The sequence below is a fragment of the Haliaeetus albicilla genome, chromosome 24 (genome assembly GCF_947461875.1).
Source record: "Haliaeetus albicilla chromosome 24, bHalAlb1.1, whole genome shotgun sequence".
Lineage (NCBI taxonomy): Eukaryota > Metazoa > Chordata > Aves > Accipitriformes > Accipitridae > Haliaeetus > Haliaeetus albicilla.
The window spans coordinates 6,995,625-7,021,126 of NC_091506.1; the positions used below are offsets into that span (position 1 = coordinate 6,995,625).

The 25,502-nt window shown below is 39.5% G+C and overlaps 2 protein-coding genes across 3 annotated transcripts in view; one reads left to right on the forward strand and one right to left on the reverse strand.

Annotated features, from left to right (window-relative positions):
* Positions 1 to 17,848, reverse strand: part of TAFA1 (TAFA chemokine like family member 1) — a 348,473-nt gene extending 330,625 nt beyond the window's left edge. The window contains exons 1-4 of one of the 2 annotated variants that reach the window (XM_069811892.1): positions 17,740 to 17,845; positions 17,221 to 17,341; positions 15,156 to 15,233; positions 492 to 525 (exon numbers count right to left, since the gene is read on the reverse strand). The gene's annotated coding sequence lies outside the window, so the exon portion shown is untranslated. Of the gene's footprint in view, positions 1 to 491; positions 526 to 15,155; positions 15,234 to 17,220; positions 17,342 to 17,739 lie in introns of both variants that reach the window. The other variant, XM_069811893.1, reaches the window with a different exon arrangement.
* Positions 17,799 to 25,502, forward strand: part of SUCLG2 (succinate-CoA ligase GDP-forming subunit beta) — a 134,631-nt gene continuing 126,927 nt past the window's right edge. The window contains exon 1 of the mRNA XM_069811890.1: positions 17,799 to 17,994. Within this exon, the coding sequence (XP_069667991.1) occupies positions 17,911 to 17,994 (84 nt within the window). The 5' untranslated portion in view covers positions 17,799 to 17,910. The remainder of the gene's footprint in view (positions 17,995 to 25,502) is intronic.

Consider the following 25,502-nt stretch of genomic DNA (forward strand, 5'->3'; position numbering starts at 1 on the left):
AGAAATAATGTCATTACAAGATCTATCTGCATTGTGCAACAGTAGTCTAGGTAAAGCAAGACTAGTAGGTCTCCATAACACTACACAGGGCCAGATAACAATGACAGTTCTGAAAGCAGAACACATGGGTCAGTGCTGGTACACAAGTAGTGACAAAGTACAAGTGTTTCCAATGTCATCCTCTTCTAGAAACCTTGACCAATGTGGAGTATTCCAGTAGGATTTGGGGAAGTGGTAAGGTCAGTATTAGCATCTCTTTTCCCTAGCCTTTTTTACAGCATTCATATCAATCACTGTTATACCCAAATCGTTGATCAACAAGTTTTGTCTCTCCTCCAGCAGGAAAGCAGAGTGGAAATGGGATCCTCTGTCTCTGCCATTCACAGGAAGAAGGATGCCATATACCAGTTATTAAGCTTCACCTAGATTTATGGTATGTGTTTGCCATGCAAAATGAAGACATTATCCACAAAGATTCTATGATTTATTACCTGGAGAGGTGATGCATCACTGAAGAAAAGGATACTGTGAAGGAATAATAAGAGAGAGATAAGCACAGGCAGCAGCAAGGTGGCAAACATTTTCTTCCTTTGCCTACAGGAATTATGCTTCCTAATCCATGCACCTCTTCTAGCTCAAGGAAAGGAATTGGAATTCACAAGGATTTCTGTAGGCAGCCTCAAATTGCAGCTGGAAGGCACATTCTTCTATCAGTTTCTTATCACTGCTCTCCAGTTCAGTGTAATATTTGCAACTGTCTTTTCCTCCTTTTAAATTCCTTGAGCCTCTGCAGCAACTATATAATGAAAAATAATATATCCACTGTTTCTGGAAAAGTTGTGAACTTTAGTCTGCCATTTTTTTTCCACAGGAAGGCGATCACATTGTTACTTCTTCTGGAACTTCAGAAGATGTGCACTTGGGCTCTTCATGTGCCATTGACTGAGCCAAAGCAGGCAGAGCTCCTGGGGATCTAGACCACTAGACCATAACACCACTACTAGGAATCACAGTGAGAATCACTATCAAACACCTCCCAAGAAATCAAATTCAATCCTCTCAAACTCCTGGGATAAGAATAGTACAATTGTCCAAAATACATCACATCCTTTATGAGCTCTCCAGCTCCTTTTAAGTCTTTTCTTTGAAAGTATACATGAAAGTATAAAGTTACTGGCACCTTTAGTATAATGTCACCCAGTTTCCTCTGTCTGCTATTAGATGCTTATGAACTATTTTGATGTAGTAAAAATAAAATGGTTTCATTAAAAAAAAAGTTGTAAATCATGAATGGTTTTTAGACAAAAGCTATAAAACGGTCTGTCATAAACCAGCTACCTTCTTGCAGAACACAGGGTGCTTGCAATACATACTCTACAAAAAGGTTAAATGGCTGAAGCATTAGAATAGTTTAATACAGTATTTGCCATTCTTTCTATTGTAGGGGTAGAAGATACCAATATAGCTAGGATACATTTTACTTGATGCTATGTACTGTTGGATTACTACTTTAATTTATATAAAGTGTCCAGCTATCCTTGGATTATTCAGCTTTTTTTTAATGCTTTACTATGCAGTTTTATGATAGCAAATTCTTCTGGAACACATAGTATAATTGAGCTGGTCAAGCAACCATGATTTCCTATAGAAACACATTCTAATGGGGTATAAATTATTGAGTGATCTTGAGGAAGAAGGTGTAATTACATACACAATGCAATATTTCCAATGAAATCTCAGACTAGGCTTGAGAAAATGAATTTTCAAGGCATTTGACCATGAAGTCCAGAATGTGCAAGAATGAACCTAAAAAAACAGAACCAAAACAGAGCTCCACAGGAAAAAAAATCCAGTATTCACATCTGTACAGATGGAACATCACTAAAGAAATAAGTGCATGTGCTCAGGTCAGGTGGAAAGCAGCTGAAAATAAACAGGCTGGGGTACATCTGAGAAGAACAGCCACCCAACTCAGTCACAACAGGAAGGCTGACAAAAGTACTTCTTTATGACAATAAGATTTATCTTTGCTACAGAGTCCCTTGCAAGGAAAATGGATCAGAAACATTCCCCCACACTGTGTGGACAAGGGAGAGAGAAATGATGCTGAGCAATCCATTAAACAGTTCTGCGATGGAGCTGTAAGTTGTATCATAAGGTGAAAGGAAACTGAAGCAGAGTCTGTGACAAACCTAAATAACACAGCATTTGTTAGATAAATGGAAGCAAGTGACAACAGACAACAAGCCAGGCTGTCTGCGCAAAGACTTTGTAGCTCTGAACTTTCAGGTGACAGAAAAACACCAATATTTTTAAAGGCCTTTTTCCCAGAACCATTGACATGTCACTAGGGAATGTCAGCAAATAAAGAGACAATAAAATTTTATTGTAAAAAGAAACATTATGCAAAAGACAGTTGCTATGAATATTCAGTCATTGTTTTAACTAATATTTCTGAGGCATTTGCAACTGACCATTTCTATACTGGTCTAGTGCGCAAAATGCATTTTGGGCCCAGAACTGTGGGAAGCAGATTTTACGAAGAATATTATTATGAGTGCCAGACTGTTGTCTGAGACAACTTCATATGACTTTGCGTGAGTAGTGACACTGGGGTAACATGTCTAAGATGTAGAGTATTCCTCACAAATTCATTGAATCTAAAAATGCTGAAAAGCTATCCTTCAATAACAACTATAAGGAAGGAATGATGGCAGTTCACAGGCATCTCCTGAGCTGAAAATAATAATTAAATACTGTGTTAATTTAGTGCTCATCAAAATTTATCTACTTAGCTCCAGTCAAATCAGATATATGCTCTATATTAGTTGTAAGCCATATTTAAATAAAAGGGTGCAACAAAGGTGGAAAGTGAGTACTTTTCTTCATATTATTGTGAACTTCACAAGTATCATCTGTGGCTATTTACTCTAGCTAGGGTAGATATAGCCTGTTGCTTCTGACATGAAATTCTATACCTTTCCCTCCTCCAGGGAAAAAAAAAAAGTCTGTGAAATTCAAATCTTGAACCTAAATCAGACCCTGTGAGACAAGTACCAGCAATGCCCTATCAACTAATATCAGTGGCTGGAAAAGAAGTTGAATGTTCTCTGAGTAAGGACTACATGCTTGATTCCAGAAAGAGTTCTTGCTGTATAGCAAGGCATTGATGGCAATACCATCAGCTACACTAAAATCAGAATCTAGCAGAATATTGATCTGCAGGATCTGAAAGCACTCTTAAGAAAGTTGGCCATCTAAATATCAAGCAGTAGTAAACCACAAAATATGTTCATTGCTTCTTAGTATACCTTGCTATCGAATTTTTTTACATCCCAGAAAAATTTACTGAGCTTATATAGTTTATTGTGGAAGTAATAGAATGAGTGAATAAAATAAAAAAGTATTCTATCTTCTGTGTCATTCAAATGCAATCAGATTTGCTCAAAGAAAGACTATTGTACCAGTCTCCATCCCCAGTGTTAACATTCAGGACTTCTTCCTAGGTTTGCTTATCTGATAACAAGCCTCTCCATCTGAAGTCTGATATTAATGCATAAATCCCAGAAATGTGTCTAAAAAAGTTCACACTATTCAACTAAAAAACATTAAACAGAACATGAAAGGAGGATAAAACCCTTTTGGGATAAAATATGATTTCTATGTTTCCTTTGGGAAGAGTAACAACAGACCATAATCTCAAGGGATATTGTAAATTCTCCAAGGAACAAACAAAATAGCTGAAAACTTCAGAGATTAATGATATTTGAATAAAAATATTTTAATAAATTAAATATCACAACAACTCTGTTGTTTATTTAGGCCTCAATATTGTAACAATGTTAGACTGCAGCACGGAGATAAACAAGCAATGAACTGGAGACCTCTGGACCTAAATATATCAGCTATTTCTGCCTGAGTTTAATGACCAACCCTGGAGCTAAAAGCGGTAACAGCATATCATATGTGGATTGGGACCTGAGAGGATAAGGAAAAGGTACTGACTGCTGGCCAATAAACACTTAATCATGTCTATCCATCTCTCTTAGGGTTTTATACTGCCGTCCATCACCGTACCATCTGAGTGTCTTCATGTAAAATCAATACCAATAGTGAAATCCCTGGAGAATGTCACAGAAACTCTAGCACATCTTCTCTTCTGGGTCAAACTCTGTGTTTGCATAGCCATATAGTCATGCTCTTTGATTTTAATGAGACTATTCATGAGTATTATGTTAAGGAAACTTCCCATAACGATACAAACATTACATTATTCCTCCAAATATTGTTGCTAACAAGAAGGACCAGGTTCAGATACTATGATTTTTTCTCAAAACTTGCAAATACTAGCTCAAAATATAACCTATAAACTCATAAAAAACCTAAAATATTTTCTTTGAGTTCACCAAGAAGTATTAAATCTTTCTGAAGACCTTTGTCTGATTCTGAAACTAGCAAATGAAGATGAAATGGATTTCAGCACTGATTTGCACCAACTGCTTAGCAATGGTTCTACAAAATGTTGATAATTAAAGTATTTCTGGTGCACCTATGAAGAAAGACACACATAGCATCTTTGCATACACTCTATTAACTTGGTTTGAACATCTGATGAACAAATGATTTTGTAGTTTACCCATCAGCTGTACCCTTTTCATCATTTACTGTCAAAAAAGGGAATAGACAAATCCACAAATACTCTCAAGAAGGGCTGTCTCATTCCATAGAGGAAGCAATTTACTGTCTCCCTCATTCACACCCTTTGTCAGTGCTAATCCCATATCATTGTACCTAAATGATGCTACCATCATCTTCTGTCATGCTGATGTCTTCACTCCATTTTTCAGCACACTAAAGACATCAGATCAGTTAGGAATAGATGTACTTACATATTCATATGGACTCAGCTTCATTTACTACCCCATGGAAGACTGAGGTTCAGTTATGATAACTCCTAAACAGATTATATTTAAACACAGTTCTGATTTTCTTCACCATACATCATGTATAACATTATTTAATTTCTCTGATTCTCCAAATGTTAATGATTCCTTAGCAAAGCAGTAAAAGTGCCCCTCAGGAAAAAACAAATGGCAAATAAATATGCCAAAAAGTTTGTACATACATCTCCCTCTCTTCTCAGTTCACTGAGAGATGGCAGCAAAGAGTTCCTTTCCTAAGCTTCAGAGCTGCCACAGTTTCATATAAGTATTTTGTGAACACGAGCTAGATATCTTTTCAGATGGATGACTGAAGGCTTCATTAACAACTGGAAGTTTTCTTCAAGAGATAGGGTTTGTGTCTTGCTATTGACACATTCAAGGAGCAGATAATATGACCACTGATATATGAAAAAAAAACCAACCATGAGCTACCTAAGCCTATGTGACCTGTTGGACTGGCATGCTGAGGGCAAGCCAATGTCAGTGGTAATGGTATCCAAAGAAGAATTGTGGTAGCATCATATGGAGCTGCCTTTGACACTCTAACCTGTAAAACAAGGTATAATGTATGGGTGGGCTGGCCAATGAATCACCCCAGACCTTAGAAGAACAGCCATGAACCCAGCAATACTCTGAATATTTTCTATACATACTACCATATACTGGATATTTTATACAGGGGAACTGCAATTTCAGAGATAACAAGCAAAAAGGCTTGAGACAAGAAAAGGGCTAGAGTATAAGGAATCCAAGCTTCCTACTGCCCACTTTGAAAACATATGCCAGCCCAGAAGGTTGAACAAAATTAATTTCTCCAATTCCACCTGATTGTACAGTTCAGAACTGAAGTAACAGTTGCTTGAGTACCAACGTATTTTCTTAGTATGTTCCTTTTTTGTTTTTTTTTCATATAGACTATTTGATTGTTATTTTTCTTGCCACTGAATGTCCAGACTAAAAATAAACTGGACTTAATTGTCAATTACATCAGGAAGAAAAAAAGTAATGGAATGTCAGTGTATTGCTATGAATCTTAGATTTTCATTATCAATAAAGTTAAAGTGTAATATGTATGTCACTAAGGCAGTAGAAAGCTCACAGCAGAAAGAACTGCAAATAGCTACAGTTATATACATTATTTCAAGAACAATCTAATAAAGCCTAGTCGGTTGAATATTAGATGATTGAACAGAAACTATTTTAAACTCACTGTCCCCAAGCAAAAAGTCCATGTTCTTAATAAATCTTAGAACAAAAACTCCCAGCTACGGCTTTGGAGCTGTCACAGTATTGCATCAAGCCTGCCCAATAGCCAAGACCTCCCTCTTTCATAGGTCCTCCTCAGCTATTAGCAGAAAGCTAGTCCTTCTGTTATCCTGCTAAAATCAGAGCATACTGGGCAAACAACCAGAAACCTTGAGGTTGCTCCCATTCCAGTGTCTGCAAAGGCAGATGGGATTTACACGCAGGCTGAGTTTAGGCAGCCTGCAAAGACTGTAGGTAGGGATGCAAAGTATCTTATCTGAGCATCTGTCATTCCTGGGGCTGGTCAGTTAAGTTACCCTGCAGATATAAACAATATTCTTGCACTGCTGCACTGAAGCAGAGAGAGGCTTTTTCTTAGCATTCATTTCATTCATTAAAATAAATCCTGCTAGTAAATTATTGGATGGGAATTGAGTTCTTAAACCACACATACTTAGTTTTGCTAGTTTTATGGTATGTACAATTGTATGGGTATCATTTCTCTAATCAAGTATTTTATAGGTTTGTATTACAGGTATTTCGGGATGCTCGCAAGGGAAACCAGCACGTTACATTTTAATTTCCTAGGCATACAGGAATGTTGGATATGGATGGAGGAATCTTTACTGGGTTTGTCTCTTAAAATTGCCACTAACATATAGCAGTATTTTCTCACCCTCTTCTTCCCTCCCTTTGGGGAAAATGGTACCTCAAAGGCTTCTTCTTTTATGCAGTGCTCTCTAAGCCTCCTCTCCTCCAACTCCACACTCCCAAAATAGAGAGCTACGTCTGCCCCTGTTTTTGTCTCTGCTAATCACCAAATTTCTTCCTAAAAAGTTTTTGACAAATTTTTCTTTACAGTATGTTTTAAAACTGCAGAAGGAATGATAGAAAACAGTAAAAACATTACAGCATATCCCCTCTCCTCCACCCCCCACCCTATAATCTCTATAATTAGAAAGCAATTGTATTGCTTTTTGTTTTTCTCAGGCTTTCCAGAATAATTCAACTTTCAGCAAAGAACATATCTGGAAATACGTTTGTGTTCTAAACATAGAAATAAAAATGTTCTAATGGAAGTTAAGTTGCACTCTTACCTACAGCATTCCCTACTGTGAAGGTTATTGTTTAAGAAGTCTGTTTATAATGCACCATCTGCTTGGCTTCTTTATACTCGCTTTATTCTTTATTGTGTGCTGTAATTAATGAGCCTTTCTGTATTACTACCATAGTAGCTGATGTTTTTCTTTATAAATGAGAAGCAATAGCTCCCCGATGAAAATTTCAGCTTACTTTAACAAATGAGGGGAATTGCCTTAAGATTGGACCGTTGTTTAGGTGTCATTGCAGTATCTGAGCAGAAGTCTTAGCAATACTGCAGACCACTTGCCTTGAGACACTATGAGCATTGTTATAGATGAGCTGGATGAAGTTATGATGGCAACCTTGTCTGTAAAGGAGAGTTGTCATATGTAACTACTGTACTCTTTAGCAGATAACAAAAGAAACAAGACAAAATAATTTAACACCAAATCTCTCTGCGAGCTTTTGCTTCGTCTTTGTTCAGTGGCTTCAAAATACATCACAAAGATAAGGACATGCTGTTAATGCCTTTTGACTAGGAAGACAATTTCTGTATGCTCTTGCTGGCTCTTTTTTTTTTTTTTTTTTTTTTTTTTTTTTTATGTTGCAGACCATCTTATCTTCCTGGGGAACAACTGAGTATTTTAGATATACAAAACCAGCGTTCTTTGCAAAAAGAGCAGAAATTGAGTAACAAACATGCATTCTGGTTTGGTTTCACATAGACAAGGGAGCAAAAGTGTCACACAACATGAAACAATCCCTGGCTTTCAGTTCACTTATAAGCACATTGTCCTAAAAGGAAGGACCCTCCTTTCATGGACTTTGACTTTGTCTCTTCTCTTCAACTTTCATCTACAATAAACACCCTTCATTCTGCAGACCACAGCTGTACATGAGATTTTGCACTTGCCGTTTAGTCTTAGCTAAAGCCTAAGAGATAATCAACTGAGGCTAAAATGACCTCTGATAGTTGCCTTTCAAATACCTAACAGCCTACCTTCAAAAACACATTTCTCCATCAGCCCATCAAGAAAAATGGTTTCTGATGGTCTGTACTCACTGTTCATCGAGGACTGATTTTCTCATTTGGGTGGAGTTTTATGGAGCTGATTCTCACTCTCTCAGCCTCTTGGGTTATTAAGAAAGACCTGCTCAGTCTGACAGCACAGATGCAACAGGGCAGGACTGGGCTACATTAACAATTCTACGCAATTTGGTCTGTGTTATATGCAATTAATCTGTACATGCTTGCTAGCAATCTCTGGAATATTAGGTGTACTGAAACTTCCAAATAATTTTGAATAAGCAGGAAGAAACTGGAGGAATTAGGAAGGAAAATATTGCAGAATTCCTAATGTCACAAAAAAAAAAGTAGAAGAAAGATCTTATATAATATTTTAGCATATATTTTAATATAAATCTATCAGTAAAGGTCTCCTATATATATATATGTATCTCTCTCTCTACACACACACACACACATATATATATGTACACATATCTTCTGTGCTTTATATGGTGCCAGAAATCTTTGACTTATTATATTACTCCCACTGGCCTGAAAACAATGAGAGACTTCTGCAGGACATACTGGTTACAAGTTTGTATAAAGCGCAGTGCCACTGCTTAAGTCTGTGCTTCTGCTATATGACAGCATGAGCCTAACTTCTCACATTGAGAAGTGAGGGTTAAAATAAAGACTCACTGCTATTCTCCAGGAACTCTGGACAAGAGACGAATCCCTTCTCAAGCCCATTTATTGTCCATTTATTGGCTGGAGCTCATATTTATATGTTGCATCACAAGATCATACTTAGCAATAAAGCTAAGTGATTAACTCATAACAATTATTGCCTAACAAATTCTTCTCTTCTTCATAGAACACTGATGTATTTTGCAAATTCCTCAGTTATTTGTTGTTCTGAAGTAATGAATTAATTGTAATAATCTTCAGTTTTATAGGGTGGTAATAGTTGTGTTTTCAGTTGAAACATAGCAGGCAGCTGCATGTGTCATACAAGTCATACAGTATTGCTTTTCTTTCCTGGCTGGCAATATATGCAATTATTGAAGGAAACACTCATAAACTCTTACATACATATAAATTCCATTAGAATTTGGGGGAGTATTCATTGGCAATATTAAAATTCTTTAAAATTCTTTCAATTATGAATAACACTTCATGACTTGGGTATTCCTACATTATGCACTTGCATTAATATCTGCATGTTGGTTAGTATTAGTAGGTTCAGTATTTTGTATAGAACTGAACCATGGGCCATAGACACCGTAATAACTACGTGCCCAGAAACCAGCAGAGATAAGAAAGATTACTCTTGGCATTTAGCCCTTCAAACTCTGTTATTTGTTGGGAATCCTACTCCGAATTCCATCAAGTAAGCCACATGTAGCCTTGAGTAACAAACTGATTCATTTCAGTATATAGCTCAACACTCATTAAAAATACGTTAAAAATCAAAAGCTAAATCTAAAGTGAATAGAAGAGTGATTTTCTCAGAATACTACACTTTAGATGCATAATACCTTAATTTTAAACAAAATCATCACAGCCTTTAAATGAGCTGTCCATGTAGATTTTCTATTTTTTCCCTGAATTTTTATTACACTATGCATTTTGAGCCTAAATGACTCTCAAAACAAATCACATCATACCTCCTATGGCAGTTGTTTTTAATGAATTGGTCTTCACTGGTTTTCTACTTATGATAAAATTCAGCATTTTCTGAAGCACAGACGGATAGTACAAAAATACCCATTGGGGTAGAATTTTGACTGTAGGCTTGCTTGTATGCACTAAAACATCCCCAACTTTCCTAGAGAAACAAAACCATCAAAACACATTTATTAAGAACAAACAATATACATAGCAGAAGCTATACCTGATAGTGTTAAATTTAACAGCTAAGCTTGCAAATGCTACTTTACTAACTCAGATGGATACTAGAACTATCAGTTGCTTAGATAAATTTTATTCCAATTTCCTTTTTGATGCAGAATACAAAAGAGGAATTTTTTAGGCTCTGCTACAGCCAAGCTGATGGCTAAAGCATTCCCATTTTGTTTAACAAATGCATATTGATTAAAAATATGGTAATTCCTACACACTTTTGTAGAAGCTATTAAAAAGACAGGCCATGGGGAAGTTCTTTTTGATTCCTCCTAGCTCTACTAGTAGAAAAAAACCTTTCTATTATTATTTCCTGAAGCATGAAAAACCTGTAGTGTATACGCGTACATGCTCATAAGATTTGAAGGCATGATTATTTGTGTATGTCCATATCCATGTGTTTATAAAATTAGTTGAATGCTTATTTTTTATTACAGATTGTAACAATCTTCGTAAGCAAAACATTTTGGAGTTAATTCTGGTTACAAGCTAAATAAAGTTTTACCAAAATTAAGTGGTTCCTTAGTCTGTAAATGATATGACTTCTTTTACTGAACAAAACGCATCTATGTAGAAAGCAACCATGAGTCTGTACCCTCCCTACTTACCTGTTCATATAGATACTGTCCCATAAGGGTACAGTCTTTGCTTTTTGCCAGGCTTCTCATTTTCTCTTTGAATTTCCATAGAATTTGCAAACACTATTCAAACAGCAAATACTAATGCACCTTATTTACAGTCCTACTCTCCTCTGTATAAGGGAGGCGATGCTTGCAAATGTAGCAGGAATTCTGGTCAACTATTTAGGCTATATGGTTAGGAAAATACTTAAGAGTCCATCGTGGCCTTTGTCAGTTCTTATTCATTTATATTTTATGTTCTCATCAGGCTGCTAAAGGCTTCCTGCATGCAATTTGAAGGGATCTCCAGAAACATTCACAGCCTGTTTTTTCTACTCCAGAAACTTACATTTTCACTACACTTTCGTTTTTGAACAATTGATACATTATCTGGTAATTGATACATTAGCTAGCAAAAGAGACACCTGAAAGCACCCCTTACCAGTACTATGCGTAGGAAGATCGCTATTCACTGGTAGTTTCTGTTCCAAAGGGAACAGATTAAAAAATAAATCACCACAGCCTTATGTGTGTGGTTGCATTTGTAGATATTCTTCTTCTCCTCACAGCTGGTCTCAGAGCTGAGCCCAGACAACATACCAAAAATGGAAAAAAATTCTACAAACTTTGGCCTTTTTATATAGAAGCACTTTGGGTGAATTCATGTTTGACATTTACATTCTCTCATTGCAAACCATTCAAGGTTTGATGATGACACTGTCCAATAATGAATGACATGAGGTCAGTGCAAGAAAAAGTAAAAATGGAATGACTTCACGTCTAAAATACTAAGAGTATGAAATCCTGAAACACTGTCTGAAGAAATGGAGGGAACTGTAAACTGGAAGAGAATAAACAGTACAGAGAGGCAGCGAGATGATAAATTGTTGAATGGCAAATTGAGGGAGGACACCCAGTAACCCAGAATAGTCTGTACTGGGTCTGATACCAGCACATATAATGTCCTCTATATAGTATAGAACAGTGTATAGTACATACCAGATCTCTGCATGGTATGAGGTACAAGCCCAAGAGTTACATTTTATAAACAAGTGCTATTCCAAGATCTCATTAAGGCATTTAGATCTTTTCAAACCACTGGTGACTCAGTCTACCTACAGTTGTGACTGCAGACAGCACAGCTCCCTTAGGTGTAACTACTCTTGTCACCACCTAAGGCAAAAAATCCTCCTTTATGTTACATACTTGTAAATGTCCAAATATGCGGTTTAGATAACGAAACAGTGAGCATATGCACCAAATACCATAGTAACTGTTGTTACCCTGCTTTATGTCTAGGCAGTTCAGTTTTCTCTACTGTTGCATTAAGGTTTTGCTGTAAGATTTTTTGCACAGTGCTGCACTTCTTTGTTAGGCTGTTCAGAAAGGTTATGGTTTTCATGAACTTCCGTGATCACTGAACCACTTGCTGGTGTCCAACCAATTGTAATGAAAGTGAAACCTGCATCCGTGCCAAAAGATTTTATTGAAATAGGAAAACACAGCAAGCAATCTACAAAATCCACTGAAATAGTACCCCATGACCCCAAACTAAATAGCATAGAGAGCTACTTTTAAATCAATACTTAATTCGGCAGAAAAATCAATTTCCCTCCCTCTGCAATCCATAAAATTCATCAGGAAAAAATTAACCCTCACATATTAGCAGCCCTCTCACCCTACAAGTTTAGAAATTAATTACAGTAGACAATTTCAAGCCCTGTAACAGGCTGGGACAACATGCTATAAGGTACTTTGCAACCTGTGAATTAAAACATGGATTAGATGTGGTGTGCACACCTATAGCTTTCGTAATTTGCTTAGCCTCCCTTTGGTAAAGGCAAACACTGCTTTTTTAGCTACAGCTGTCTACAGTCTCAAGCAGTATCCAGGTTTCATTCCTGAAAAATGTTCACCTTTTTGCAGATACTGTGCAGTACACAAACAATCCTACATAACAAAGCTTGTTCTGTCAGCATCCAAATAATTTCTCTTAAGGCAGCCACATCTTGCCTTTATTCTTCCACATGGGTATTCCAGCCCTGCTGTGAGATAGTTAAAGAGCTTTACTGCGTGGCACACACAGAGTTCACAGATTCCTATCAGTAAGCATGTGCCCTTGGGTATGGATGTTCCATATTGGACTGTCTGGGCAATCTCTTCATCTGTGAACTTTCCTTTACACTCTAGACAGCTTGCTGTTAAATATGTTTTTAAATATAATGGCTTGCTGATAAATATGTTTTTAAATACAATGTACAGAATATTATTGATCTAGCCAAGATTCTGCTTCATATTTAATAAATCAGTGTTTCTTTTCAGAATGTTTGCCTGCATAATAGACTGAATTGCTTAGCGTACACACGACAGAGCCTGCCTTTTCATTACATCACTGTTTTGCTGCTATTCTAACATCCATTCCTTTCCCCCAAGTAACTCTTTACCTTTTTTTTTTCCAGACTGTTAGACGTTTCTTTCCTGAATGTAGATTGTCTATACTTTTTAAAGGCTTCAAAGTCTGTAGGGATATAGTCACATCTTATCAAAGAGGTCCAGCCTCTGAGAGGTTGTTTTCTTCCACTGTATCCCACAGCTCAGATCTTTACACTTTTTGTATTCACAGTCCTATATTGTCTCTGACAGAAGTTCAATAAAATTGTCTTTCTACCCACAATATCAGGGTTCTCAATGTTGTTGGAACTGAGTGTTATAGACCTACAGTCTATCTCTGCCGAGGAACCTGAACTCCCCTGTCTGCCTTATTATACAGTAGGCCGCTGGCAAAAGGTAGCAGTACATCTCTTGTAAATTGATGCATCACTTCTACTGTTTTCAGTCAATTAATTTATGTCATAATTCCTGAACGTTTCCTTTTTACACGGAGTCAAATGGTTAGATATCAAAAAGGTGGAGCATTACTGTTACTATTGCTCCCCCTGGTATTGCCTCTCTTGCTATAAATCTTTTTAAAGTCAGTTGCTTCACTACTTTTTTTCTTTATTCTTACTTGTTATTATTTAAAGTCTTCCCTGTTTTAGGCACTTCTTTTCCATTTCTAGCTTTAACTACATGTCAAAGTTATCACACACTGTTAAAATGCGGCACCCTGGCTTCCCACAGTATCAAACAGAAGATGCAAAGACCATTTTAAGGCTTCATTTTATTCTTTTGCTCCTAGCCACATATAAGTTCCACTACGTACAGCAGAGGTGCATACAATTTGAAAATGAAAAAGGCAAACTGATGTTTACATAGATCGACGATGCAGCAATAGACAGAGCTCATATAGTTACTGAAGACAGTGCAACCGAAAATTCAATCCTACCTAGCCAAAAACCACCCTATCTTGCTTGTTTCCAGGATCCCTCCCATTATATTAAAGTAATTTTTTAATGAATGGAAATTTTGTGGCTGTATAGAATGACTGAACTCAGTGACCTAGGAGGTTATTTACAATTCTAATAGGCTATTTTTCATTCTTTATTTTCATCCTTCTTTTGTTTTCTAGACTTGAACATTGTTAATTCAATTTCAATCTTTCATTACCCTTCCTCCACTCATTGCTATATTTACCACTCACCATAAATTTTCCTTTTTGATTTTATGTTTGGAGACAATCAAACATGACCAGAGAAAAAGAATGAGGAACAGCAAAGGACAGGGACAGTATCATAGACTGAGAGGGACTTGCGCATCAGGAGTCATACTCTGTAGTGACACTGTAAGACTCAGTCTATGATCTTGTTTCCCATTCTTCAGTCACCTATTGGTGGGACTATTTTAGTGAGTTTGTTGCAGTTTTACTACCCTCTTGCATTATTGTTGGGGATGCTGTGTGTAGTGTATCTTTCACATACGGATTGTTTCTAGGAAATGTATGTGGATATGAAGCTCAAGCTCTATAGTTGACACAATAATAATTACAAAGTAATATGCACATGATGAAATGTCTTTCAGTCCACTGTTTAGCTTTCTGAAAAACGAGGCTACAACCCATCAAAAACAGACTAGAGCAGCCATATTATCAGCGAGCAAAAGTGAAAGTGTGAGGGCTTACCTGACTCGCAGGTACTCTATTGAAGTTGTAAGACTAATCCTGTGAATAAGAAAAGATGTATTTGGCCCAATTCTATTTCAGCCTAAGTTAGAAGAGTATCCTATCCATGAAAACATAGCTGCTCCCTGCTTCATTGCTGTAATAATGGTTTTATTCCTGACATGTATCAGCATGAGCTCAGATATGTTACTCAGGAAAAATTAAGCAAAAACCCCTCCATTCAGCTCTGCTAGCTATAATGAGTTTGTATTTGTCAAATGGTTTTATGGTTAAATGAAAAGTTAACGATAAACAACCTTTCTGAATGGCTGGATACACCATCCATGTGCTAGGTGTGACATCCATCTTCAGCAAATAATGGTTTGGGAGGTAATCTGTGTGGATGAGAAAATGCTGCAATGAAGAGGAAATGCAAAAACACTTAAAATTATGCTTTACCTGTGATAAGGTAACTTTTTTGGTTTTTAAATGTTTTCACTTGAATGCTGTCAACTATTTAGGCTTAAGGATAAGTTCTTAAGAGTTATGCCTTATGCGTTGTTTTTTCAAACCTAATTGCAAAAACGTTAGTGGTTGTTAAGTAGACCACTGCTAAAAAGCTTAGCTGCAATCTAGCTTTTTATGCATCCTGAGGAAGATATGAGAGAGGCAGCACCCTCAAGTGCTGCATACCCATGAGAGGTACAGGGACAAATGTTTGGAAGCCTAAAAGGAACGTCCTTTGAAATCATCCTCTCTACCCGTTTTTTTTAGTTCGCTCCCCTTCCCTCCTTATTTGTGAGGACAGTGTGTTGGGACTACTCCTTGGCTGTTCCCAAATTCCTGCACCGCAAGTGAGTTTCCTAACAATAATGAATAATGTGTACCTCTTCTCTCACACACCCACACACACATCCTTCCTTGTACTCCATACTCCAAGAAAGCTGGCTCTTGCTTGCTCTGCTAATTGCTTCAGAGACCTGTTTGATCTAAATTTTCTTTGGTTTACACATACATAGAAGGAAACTGAATGTGAAGACAATGAAGCTCTATACCTTTTCTCCTCATACTTTAAAGATCAGGTATCTTCTACCCTAGAGATAAAAAAAATCATGTCTTGGTGACTAACCCCGACTGTGTGTTTGCACAGTGTTTTTCCATTTACTAAATCTAAACAATAAAAAATATAGTAAAGAAGGTTCTGCACTATTTATATTATGCAGTGAAAGTGCTCCTCATAGCATTAAATGGTAGCGTTGCATGCAATCCACACACATTATCTGAAAGCTTATATACCTGTTATATATATAAACCTAATGCAGACAGCCATAATAGTTTGTATGAATAGGAAACACTGTGCTTACTGAACCACAGTCACAAAACTAAAAATAAAATTATATTTCCTCCATCACAATACCAAAGTCAGTCTATAATATTCTGAAAGAATAAGCGCACAGTAATACCTAGGTTAATACTGGGTACCATACATTATTGCTCAGCGCCATCAAAAAGCTGCATCTTCAGATTCTTTATTGAAACATATTACATTACTTAAATTGTCATGACAAAGATAAAACTGTTCAATTTCAGATTTTTCTAGCACCTCAGTTTTTATGAAATTGCAGATTTTTTTCTAATAGAAGTATAATTTATTTGCTGATTAAATTCCAATAAAGGAGTTGTTCAGTCCTGATTTTTTTAAAAACACGTTTAGGAGTGAAAGTTCTAAGCACTGACAGGAGCATTCTCCTTTGTTCCCACTTACATCCCGGACTACAAGATTGGGATTTGACTGTTTTGTTTATCCAACTATTTCATCATAAACCACTGAATAAATAATGTGCAGCATAACTAATGCCTGCATAGGCTGCTAAAGTCTGCATGCTTCAATATAGGTGAATTTAATATGAACTCTTGTAAAATTGCAAGGGTATCTCATCTGCTGCTCATTTTGTTTTTTCAAACCATCATCGTTAATTGGTAATTTGTGTGAACCATTTCAAGTCAAGTCTCCATTACTCATAGGTGGATTATCCACAGTGTGCATTAATCAGAAACTGAAATGCTCAGTGGGCTCACATACAGACTGTATCTGCAAAGACCAGGCCATTTGACTTTTGAGCTTGCTTCAGATTGTAGACATGCTGCACCTGTGTTCACACCAGCCCCTAAGTCATTCCTGATGGATGGAATGAGGTATTTTCACAAATCTGGCTTCTGGGACTCACTTTCATGAAACCACAGCTCACACTAGTAACTCATATGCTAGATTTTATACCCATGTGATAAGTCATGAGCTATCAGGGCTCTGGTTTTAGGTACTGTCCCCCAGCTGGGCCTGAATTCAGTGTCTCGGTTTGGGTGTTAACTAACAGGTTTTACCTGTGGATGAAGAACGAACAGAGGCATTTTGTGGAGTTCAGATTTAAAGTGCCTATGAGGAGTCAGCTGGATCCCAGCAGGCCTTATTAGGGCTTATTCGCTTAGATTAACTTAATATTTCCTATTAGAAAAACAAACAAACAACTGCTTTTAGTCATGAAAAAAAAAAAGGCGGCAAACCAGTCAGGGCAATACCTCTAGCAGGCAACGACCTGCAGTCCCAGGCTGTCACCGCACACTACCCAGCCCCTCCGCACACGCTTGCTCCCACCGTTCCCAGCCCCCGCCTTCCCCACAAAGCCCCTCCTTGCTCTAATCACCCACGCCGGCCCTCCCGGTCCCGCACGCAGCCGCGCTCGGCGGGGTTACCCCCCTAACGCGCCTTTCCCCCACAGCCTGCCCCAAGATGTCCTCCCCGCGCCCCCTCACGGCACCCCACCCCTGTCAGCCCCTCACGGCCTGCCCCGAGATGTCCTCCCCGCGCCCCCACACGGCACCCCACCCCTCTCAGCCCCTCACGGCCTGTCCCGAAGCCGGCAGCCCCGCGGCGAGGGCCGCCCCGGTCGGTACGGCCGTCCCCTCTCCTCCCCTCCGCAGGGGTGGGCGCCGCGGGACCGCGCCGAGCTTCCGCCCGGGGAGCGGGGCAGGGCGGAGACAGCGGCCGCCGGGAGGGTACGCGGCGCGGCTAAGATGGCGGCTCCCCTGGCTGGACAGGCGGGGGTTGTGCTGCGGGACCTGGCCCTGAGATCCGCCCGCTTACGGGGCAGCTTCCCGGTGAGTGAGCCCGGCCCCGGGCCGCCGCATCCCGCGCCGGCGCCGCTCGTCGGCCCAGGCGCCGAGGGAGGGCGGTGGGCCGCGCACCTGGCGCTCTGGGGAGCCTCTCCTCAGAAGCCGCCCTTGCTCCCCGTCCCCTCAACCGCCGCTTTGCACCCCCCTGAAGCCGCCTTTCACCCCGCGGCCGGCGGGGACCCCCCCCGCCCCCGTTCGCAGCCTCCCCCTGTACGCGCCGGTTGCTCGCAGCTGGAGGCAGACTTTTCGCTTTCCGCCTTGGCGGAGCTCGGGCTGCTGCTGCTCAGGTTTGGTCGCCTGAAGGATGCGTTAAGCCCGAAGCCCTGCTGTGGTTTTAGCGGTGGAACTAAACAGAACAAGCGGCCCTCGCTCCGTCGGGGTCGGGGCAAAGGTCTGGTAGCGGCGCTGCGGCCCCGGTCAGCCCCTCTGCCGGGTCAGGGCTGAACCGACCAAAGCGTGACCTGAAGCGCCAGCTCTGAAAGACCTCCCTGTCCCTAAAACTAAAAGTGCTTTTCGTTATTTCAGCAGCAGAAGTAGGTGACACTGCGCGTGAAGTAACACCGTTTATCTAAACACGTTTCGGGTGGGCTTTGGCTTTGCGTTGGTGGCTAAGGTCCGGCTGGAGTGAGGACGCCCAGTTGTGCTCACCTGGAAAGGCTGGTCACAGCTCTGACTTCCCAGTGGTCCTGAATCTCAGAAGTGCGATGGAAAAGAGTAAAGGGGCCTCCCTGATGGGCTCACGTTCAGGAGCTCTCTTCACGTGTATCAGGAGTTCTTTATTCACCTTGACAGCAGACATGCTAAGGTAGAACGAGATACGTACATTTTAGACAGCTCTGGTGCCTTTGGCAACCAGTCTCTTTAATTTTGTCATTTTATCAGTTCAGCAGCTGCATGGGAATCTACTTTGGTCCACACTTCTGAGTGTAAGTATTTTCTCAGAAGCAAAAGCCTCCAGGGCGAACAAAGAGTGTTTCTGGCCGGTTCTGCTCTGCAGGTGCTGCTGCTGGGGGTGCTCGTGGCTGCCGGTGTGCGGCTGCATGGGACGGCTGTCGGATAAAGCATGGTGTTGGCGCTGAGCGTAACTTGCGTTGTACACCTACTTTCACGTGGTTTATTTTTTAACCTGGAGGAAGTTAGCTAGCTCGGTTTTAAATCTGAAATCTTTTGTGCCCAACTTTCCTTTTTTAATGGTCGGTATGGTATTTGGCAATTCAGTGCAATTGATGAATTGATTTAGTGTATGTCCATGTCATATATATATATATATATATATAAACACAGATAGGGAGAGAGTGTGTATGTGTGTGTATATATACAGACACCTGAGTGTATATATACATATAGTTGTCTGTATACATACATACATACTTAAATCTATTTGTGTTGATGAGCAATCCTGTCAGTCCCAACAGTGTTTGGTGTGTATGTGTTACATGGTTGAAGATGTGTTCCTGCCATTGTGACTTATGTGACTCTGAACCTACAACAAGGAACTCAGAGGTAACCTCCCTGGTTTTCTGTGCATCCCTACTGTTGTTGTAAGTCTCTGATACCGAGGACTTTTGTTGGGCTTGAGTATGGAGCACTGTCTGGACAGAGTCATCTCAGAGTGAAGTGTAGAAAGTGCTTTGGTTGAGCTCGGTTTCAAGCCCTGTCTTTTTGTGGTGCTCCAGTGGGTATTTGAGGTGGAGGTGGAAATTAGGAGTTCATTCTCTATTCTGCCATCTCTCAAAGCCTGGAGTGATCCTGTAAATTACCCCACTGAAATCACTGGATATCTTGGGATATTAAGGTGGCCAACTTTTTTAAAAAAATTATCTTTTTTTTGTGTGTGTTACTTATGGAGATATTGAACTTGTATTATAAATCACATTTTATTCTGTTTCTGAACTCTGACAGATATTGAGAGCATCTCCCAAGATCTGTGCTTTCCAAGTAGACTATTTTCAAGAACCACATCAATACTGTATAACACCAAATCAGGTTCTTAATTTCAAAGTAAAATACTTCCCTGTAAAAAGGTCTTAATTTTTGCAATGTTACATTATATAATTCCTATCTAAGTAATCTCCTAATCGTTCACTGTTTCAGACTTTAAACTACAAATAAGTTCATCAACCAGAGTCTGGATTTCTGTACTGCAAAGTAGGATAAAGCATCTGAGAGTGAGAGTCCCTCCATTGATCAAGTTTTTCTTATTTGTATCATTCACTACTTAGCTCAGAGCAGAAGTTACACTGTGGCATTTATTTATATATTTACCATAAACCAGCAAAACCTGTCCTCTTCTCAAAGCCTATCACATTGTTCTTTTCACAGATAAAGGTCTTCCATATGGTAAGGGTATAATCAAGAAATACCAGTCTTAAAAGTTTGTTGTTTTGGTAACCCTATGTGAACAGATACTTGGTGGGTCTTTCCTCATAACCTTCAAGACTTACTATTGGAGTGGTGTTTGTATGCTTTGTATGTGTTGCTAAATTTCTTACTATTTCAAAACTTATGATGTTCATGGCTGTGTTGAAACAAGCTTTTTGAGAAGTTTGGTTGTATATTGTCATTATAATCTACACACAAACATTTTTCTGTGTAACTTCATTTTAGAGGTAGAATAAATGGTACTTGATCCTATCACATGAAAATATTTTAATCATCTTTCTGCTTTCCCTTTAGCTCTTTACTGTTTATAACTGTTAAACATTTTTTACTTTTTTTACTTTTTATATTCTTGATAGATTTGGTACTTTGTGCTTTTGGAGTTTAAATCTGACCAAGTGTTTCAAGAAGATAAAAGACAGATTTCAGTTGTCTGCGGTGCATGTGGACAAGCGTTTTAGACCTGCTCTTACTGGAGCAATATTTGTAAAGAGCTGTGACAAACGCTCCAGGGACCACTCTGCAGCAGAATTCAATCTTGTTGGCTAGCAACAAATAGGCTCCATTGAAGGCTGTTTATTTGAATGGGAGTTGGATTGGGCCCTTTGGGAGAATGCTGTGTTTTCAAAATAGCTTCAGATGCAGTGGATTTCAGCGATGAATATAAATGAGGAACAATTAAATCAGAATCATAAAAAAAATGCTTAAGGTAACTCTCCAGTTTTCTAATACAGTGAGCAGATTGGCTGGTGCATTATGCAACCCTATCCTAGCCTTCAAAACGGTCCTCAGTCCTGCCGTAACGTTTCCAAATTTCATGCATGTTGAAAATATAAAAAAAAAAAGGGGGCGGGGAGGGGGAGATGGAATTAAACATTATTCCTGTTATAAAGTCTACTGAATGCTATGTATATTAAAAATAGGGAACTGTAAAAGGTTGCTCACTGCAGATGCCCTCAATTCGTAGACTTGAATACCTATAAAGCCTCATTAATGCTGAACAGAGAAAGTTCTGTTTTTGTTAAGAAGCTATCAGCTGTGAGTTTAATGATCTTCCATGCAAGAGAACATTACTGAAAATAACTTTCAATTCATTACTTCTATGCCAAATTCTTACTTTTTTTCTTGGCTTTGTGTTAAGTTCTTGAAAGTTTCTTGAAAGTTTGGGTTGTTGTCCTGTTTGACTTTTCCTGGTTGACAGTTTTGCTATAATTTTTAAGGTTTTACATTTAGAGGCAGGAAATACATGAGCCTACAGACTTTCACAAGCATTTTTTTTCTATAGGTACCTAAACCAAATGACTGGAAAGCCCTCTTCAAACTCTACACAAAACTGAAATGCCAAAGCGGAGCAGATGTTTGTCCCACTCTTCCCTGGCAGTTCCATTAAACACATGGTTATTGAATCCTTTTTCGAGATGAAAGAAGGAAATGAAAACATAAATATAAACTTAGACTGTGATTTTAATTTTTTTTTTTTAATTATTTTTTAAGTTAGTTTTATATTGGTGGAACTTCTGCCTTGGGAGCAATCTGGCTCTGGCACAGATATTCACAGCTTTATCTTGAAGCAGAAAAGCTGCACTTTGCTGCCTTTATTTACCTTTGTACCTCATGTAGGTATAATCAGGGGATAGGGCTGGTTAGATAAGGAGACAGCCTTCTTGAACATGCCATTAGGTTGAGAATTAGCTGGGACACGTGCAGTCTTAAACCTGGCTGTGGAGAAGTAAACCCTTCTTCCTGACCCTCCATCTGAACTCCCAACCAGTTTACCCAAAGAAACTTCTTACCTTGCTTGGGTATATTTAGGATTCATTAAAGTTTTTGCTGTAAAATCAAGTGTTTTTTCATTGATCTGCCTCCTGAGGCAGTAGGTAAAGTATCAATAGACAAACTCTGTGTTTTCTTTACAGGTGTCTGGGTGATTGTTTCCTCCCACTTTTCTCTGGAATATTGTCAGTGCATGTGGCAATTTTTAAAATTTTTTTTTTTTTTTTTTTTTTTTTTAAAACTTTCATTTAGTCTTTCTGGCTGATGACTGCCAACAAGGATGCTATGAAGAATGTGTGAAGATGTTGAGATTCTTTTGGGAATACAGAAAAGTGAGATGAGGGTTTAGAAACACTTAGGGTTTGGTGTTTTCTTAGTAGATAATTTCTCCACTATATTTTTCCCTCTCTTGTTTGGAAGGTTCATTTTCAGCAAAAATTGGAAATGTATTGATTTAGTGCTTAGAGATATGATTCTCCCCCTCCCCGCTTTGGGGACTCACTCACAGGTATAGTTCCAGGATGACTTAACCCCACCTGATATTTTTTTGTTGTTGCTGTTGACCACACCTGTAGTGAGTAGTTCAGCTCATTATTGCCTCAACCAGTCCAATCTTCCTGTGTATGTTTGAGACTATAATCTGCAGCTTTGAGCATATACCCTGAGGATTTTCTCCAGAATATTTTCTTCTTTAATACTCTCTGCTGAGAAAGCCAATTTCTAGCCATCTGTGAATCAGTTAGCTGTATACTCATCTCTTCCCCGCTCCATAGCATTTTAATAAAACACAGGACATAGAAATCGTGTTATCTGTGCAACTGATTATGACAGTAACTTTGGAACTGGTAATTAAACATTGATCCATAATTAATAGCTGGCTATTGATCTTATTTTAACTAGATAACACAGCAGGAGTAGGCATGAAACTTAAGAGAAGTTAAGATTGACTATTCTGAAAAATTCCTTAATAGTGGAAGTATGCTGTGCAGTTGAATAGATGCTGTGGAAGTCTCTGTAGCATGAATCATACTTAAAACAGATTCTGAAGTGAAGCTGAAGCCCTCCTTTAATATGGTAATGGAAATAAGAAAATAAGAACCCAAGATTGGTGGGGTTTTTTGCAGTGTTTTTTTTGTTGTTGTTGTTTGTGACATTATGCTGATGGTGATGTTCTTGTATAACTAGTGACTAAATGTTGACTGTGAAGGAATTGAAAAATAGCAAGTATTTACACTTATTTGTTGGACTACTTTTTAAAATCTTCAGTTAAAATTTTATACTGATAGCACAAAATATATTCAGTAAATAAATGTTCTTGAGTTTCACTTTTTTGTTTTGTTTGTTTGTTTAAAAGGTGCTGGTTTGTTGAGCAGATTTACCCATGAGCTTTTTTCTTCCTGGTTTCTGTCTGGTCTCTTTCTGCTTATAAGTTTCCTAAACTACAAGAGTCTGTGTGCCAAAATTGAATTACATCTTCTTTTATTTCTGTGACAATCTGATAGTGTATAAGCTTAGAATCCAAAATCATAAAGCTCTAGGCCCTGTCCCCATTGGGCATGAAGGTGGATTGGGCTATTTCACTCAAAGACTGTTTCATTTAAGAAAAGCACTTTTGAAATATTTTGTGAGTCATAGATTGCTATTTATTTGTGTTTATTTACCTTGCACATTGGTAGTACTTGGTGACAGATCAATTTCAGTCCATCCTGTTTGTGCAGTATAGAGTCATAGAATGGTTTGGGTTGGAAGGGACCTTAAAGATCATCTAGTTCCAACCCCCCTGCCATGGGCAGGGACACCTTCCACTAGACCAGGTTGCTCAAAGCCCCATCCAACCTGGCTTGAACACTGCCAGGGATGGGGCAGCCACAGCTTCTCTGGGAAACCTGTTCCAGTGCCTCACCACCCTCACAGTGAAGAATTTCTTCCTTGTATCTAATCTAAATCTACTGTCTTTCAGCTTAAAGCCAAAACCCCTTGTCCTATCACTACATGCCCTTGTAAAAAGTCCCTCACCAGCTTTCCTGTAGGCCCCCTTTAGGTACTAAAAGGCCGCTGTAAGGTCTCCCGGGAGCCTTCTCTTCTCCAGGCTGAACAACCCCAACTCTCTCAGCCTGTCTTCACAGGAGAGGTGCTCCAGCCCTCTGATCATCTTTGTGGCCCTCCCCTGGACTTGTTTCAACAGGTCCATGTCCTCCCTATGTTGGGGACCCCAGAGCTGAACGCAGTACTCCAGGTGGGGCCTCACGAGAGTGGAGTAGAGGGGGAGACTCACCTTCCTCGACCTGCTGTCACACTTCTTTTGAGGCAGCCCAGGATACTGTTGGCTTTCTGGGCTGCAAGTGCACATTGCTGGGTCATGTTGTGCTTCTTCTCAATCAACACCAAGTCCTTCTCAGGGCTGCTCTCAACCCATTCTCTGCCCAGCCTGTATTTGTGCTTGGGATTGCCCTGACCGATGTGCAGGACCTTGCACTTGGCCTTGTTGAGCTCCATGAGGTTTGCACAGGCCTACCTCTCCAGCCTGTCAAGGTCCCTCTGGATGGCATCCCTTCCCTCCAGCCTGTTGACTGCACCCACCCAGCTTGGTGTCATTGGCAAACTTGCTGAGGGTGCACTCAGTCCTACCGTCCGTGTCGTTGACAAAGATGTTAAACAGCACCAGTGCCAATACTGACCCTTGAGGAGTGTCACTGGTCACTGCTCTCCACTTGGACATCGAGCTGTTGACCACAACTCTTTGAGCATGACCATCCAGCCAATTCCTTATCCACTGAGTGGTCTATCCATCAAACAGTGTCAGATGCTTTGCACAAGTCCAGGTAGTTGGTGTCAGTTGCTCTTCCCTTATCCACCAATGCTGCTGTAACCCCATTGTAGAAGGCCACCAGGTTTATCAGGCATGATTTGCCCTTAGTGAAACCTTGTTGGCTGTCACCAATCACCTCCTTATTTTCTGTGTGTCCTAACATACTTTCCAGGAGGATCTGCTCCATGATCTTGCTGGGCACAGAGGTGAGACTGACCCGTAGTTCTGCTGGGTCAGCATAGCACAAGGTAATGGTACTCCTGTGTGCATGGACATACACCCCTCTCTATGTGTTTCCCCTTGTTCTTGTATTTTACCTCTTGCTAGTAACATTCAGAGAAGCTGTTGTATTGCTTGATTTCTGACTTCCATCTTTGAACTGAAATTGGAGCCATTAGCTGCCTGACAGCATTTACCATCATTTAGCAAAGAGCACGCTCTGGTGGCCCAGAGCTTTGTTACTGGCTGTATGTGCAGGGTGTGTGTCTAGGGACGCGGTGTGTGGTCACTGGGTCAGATCCGTGCCTCTTTT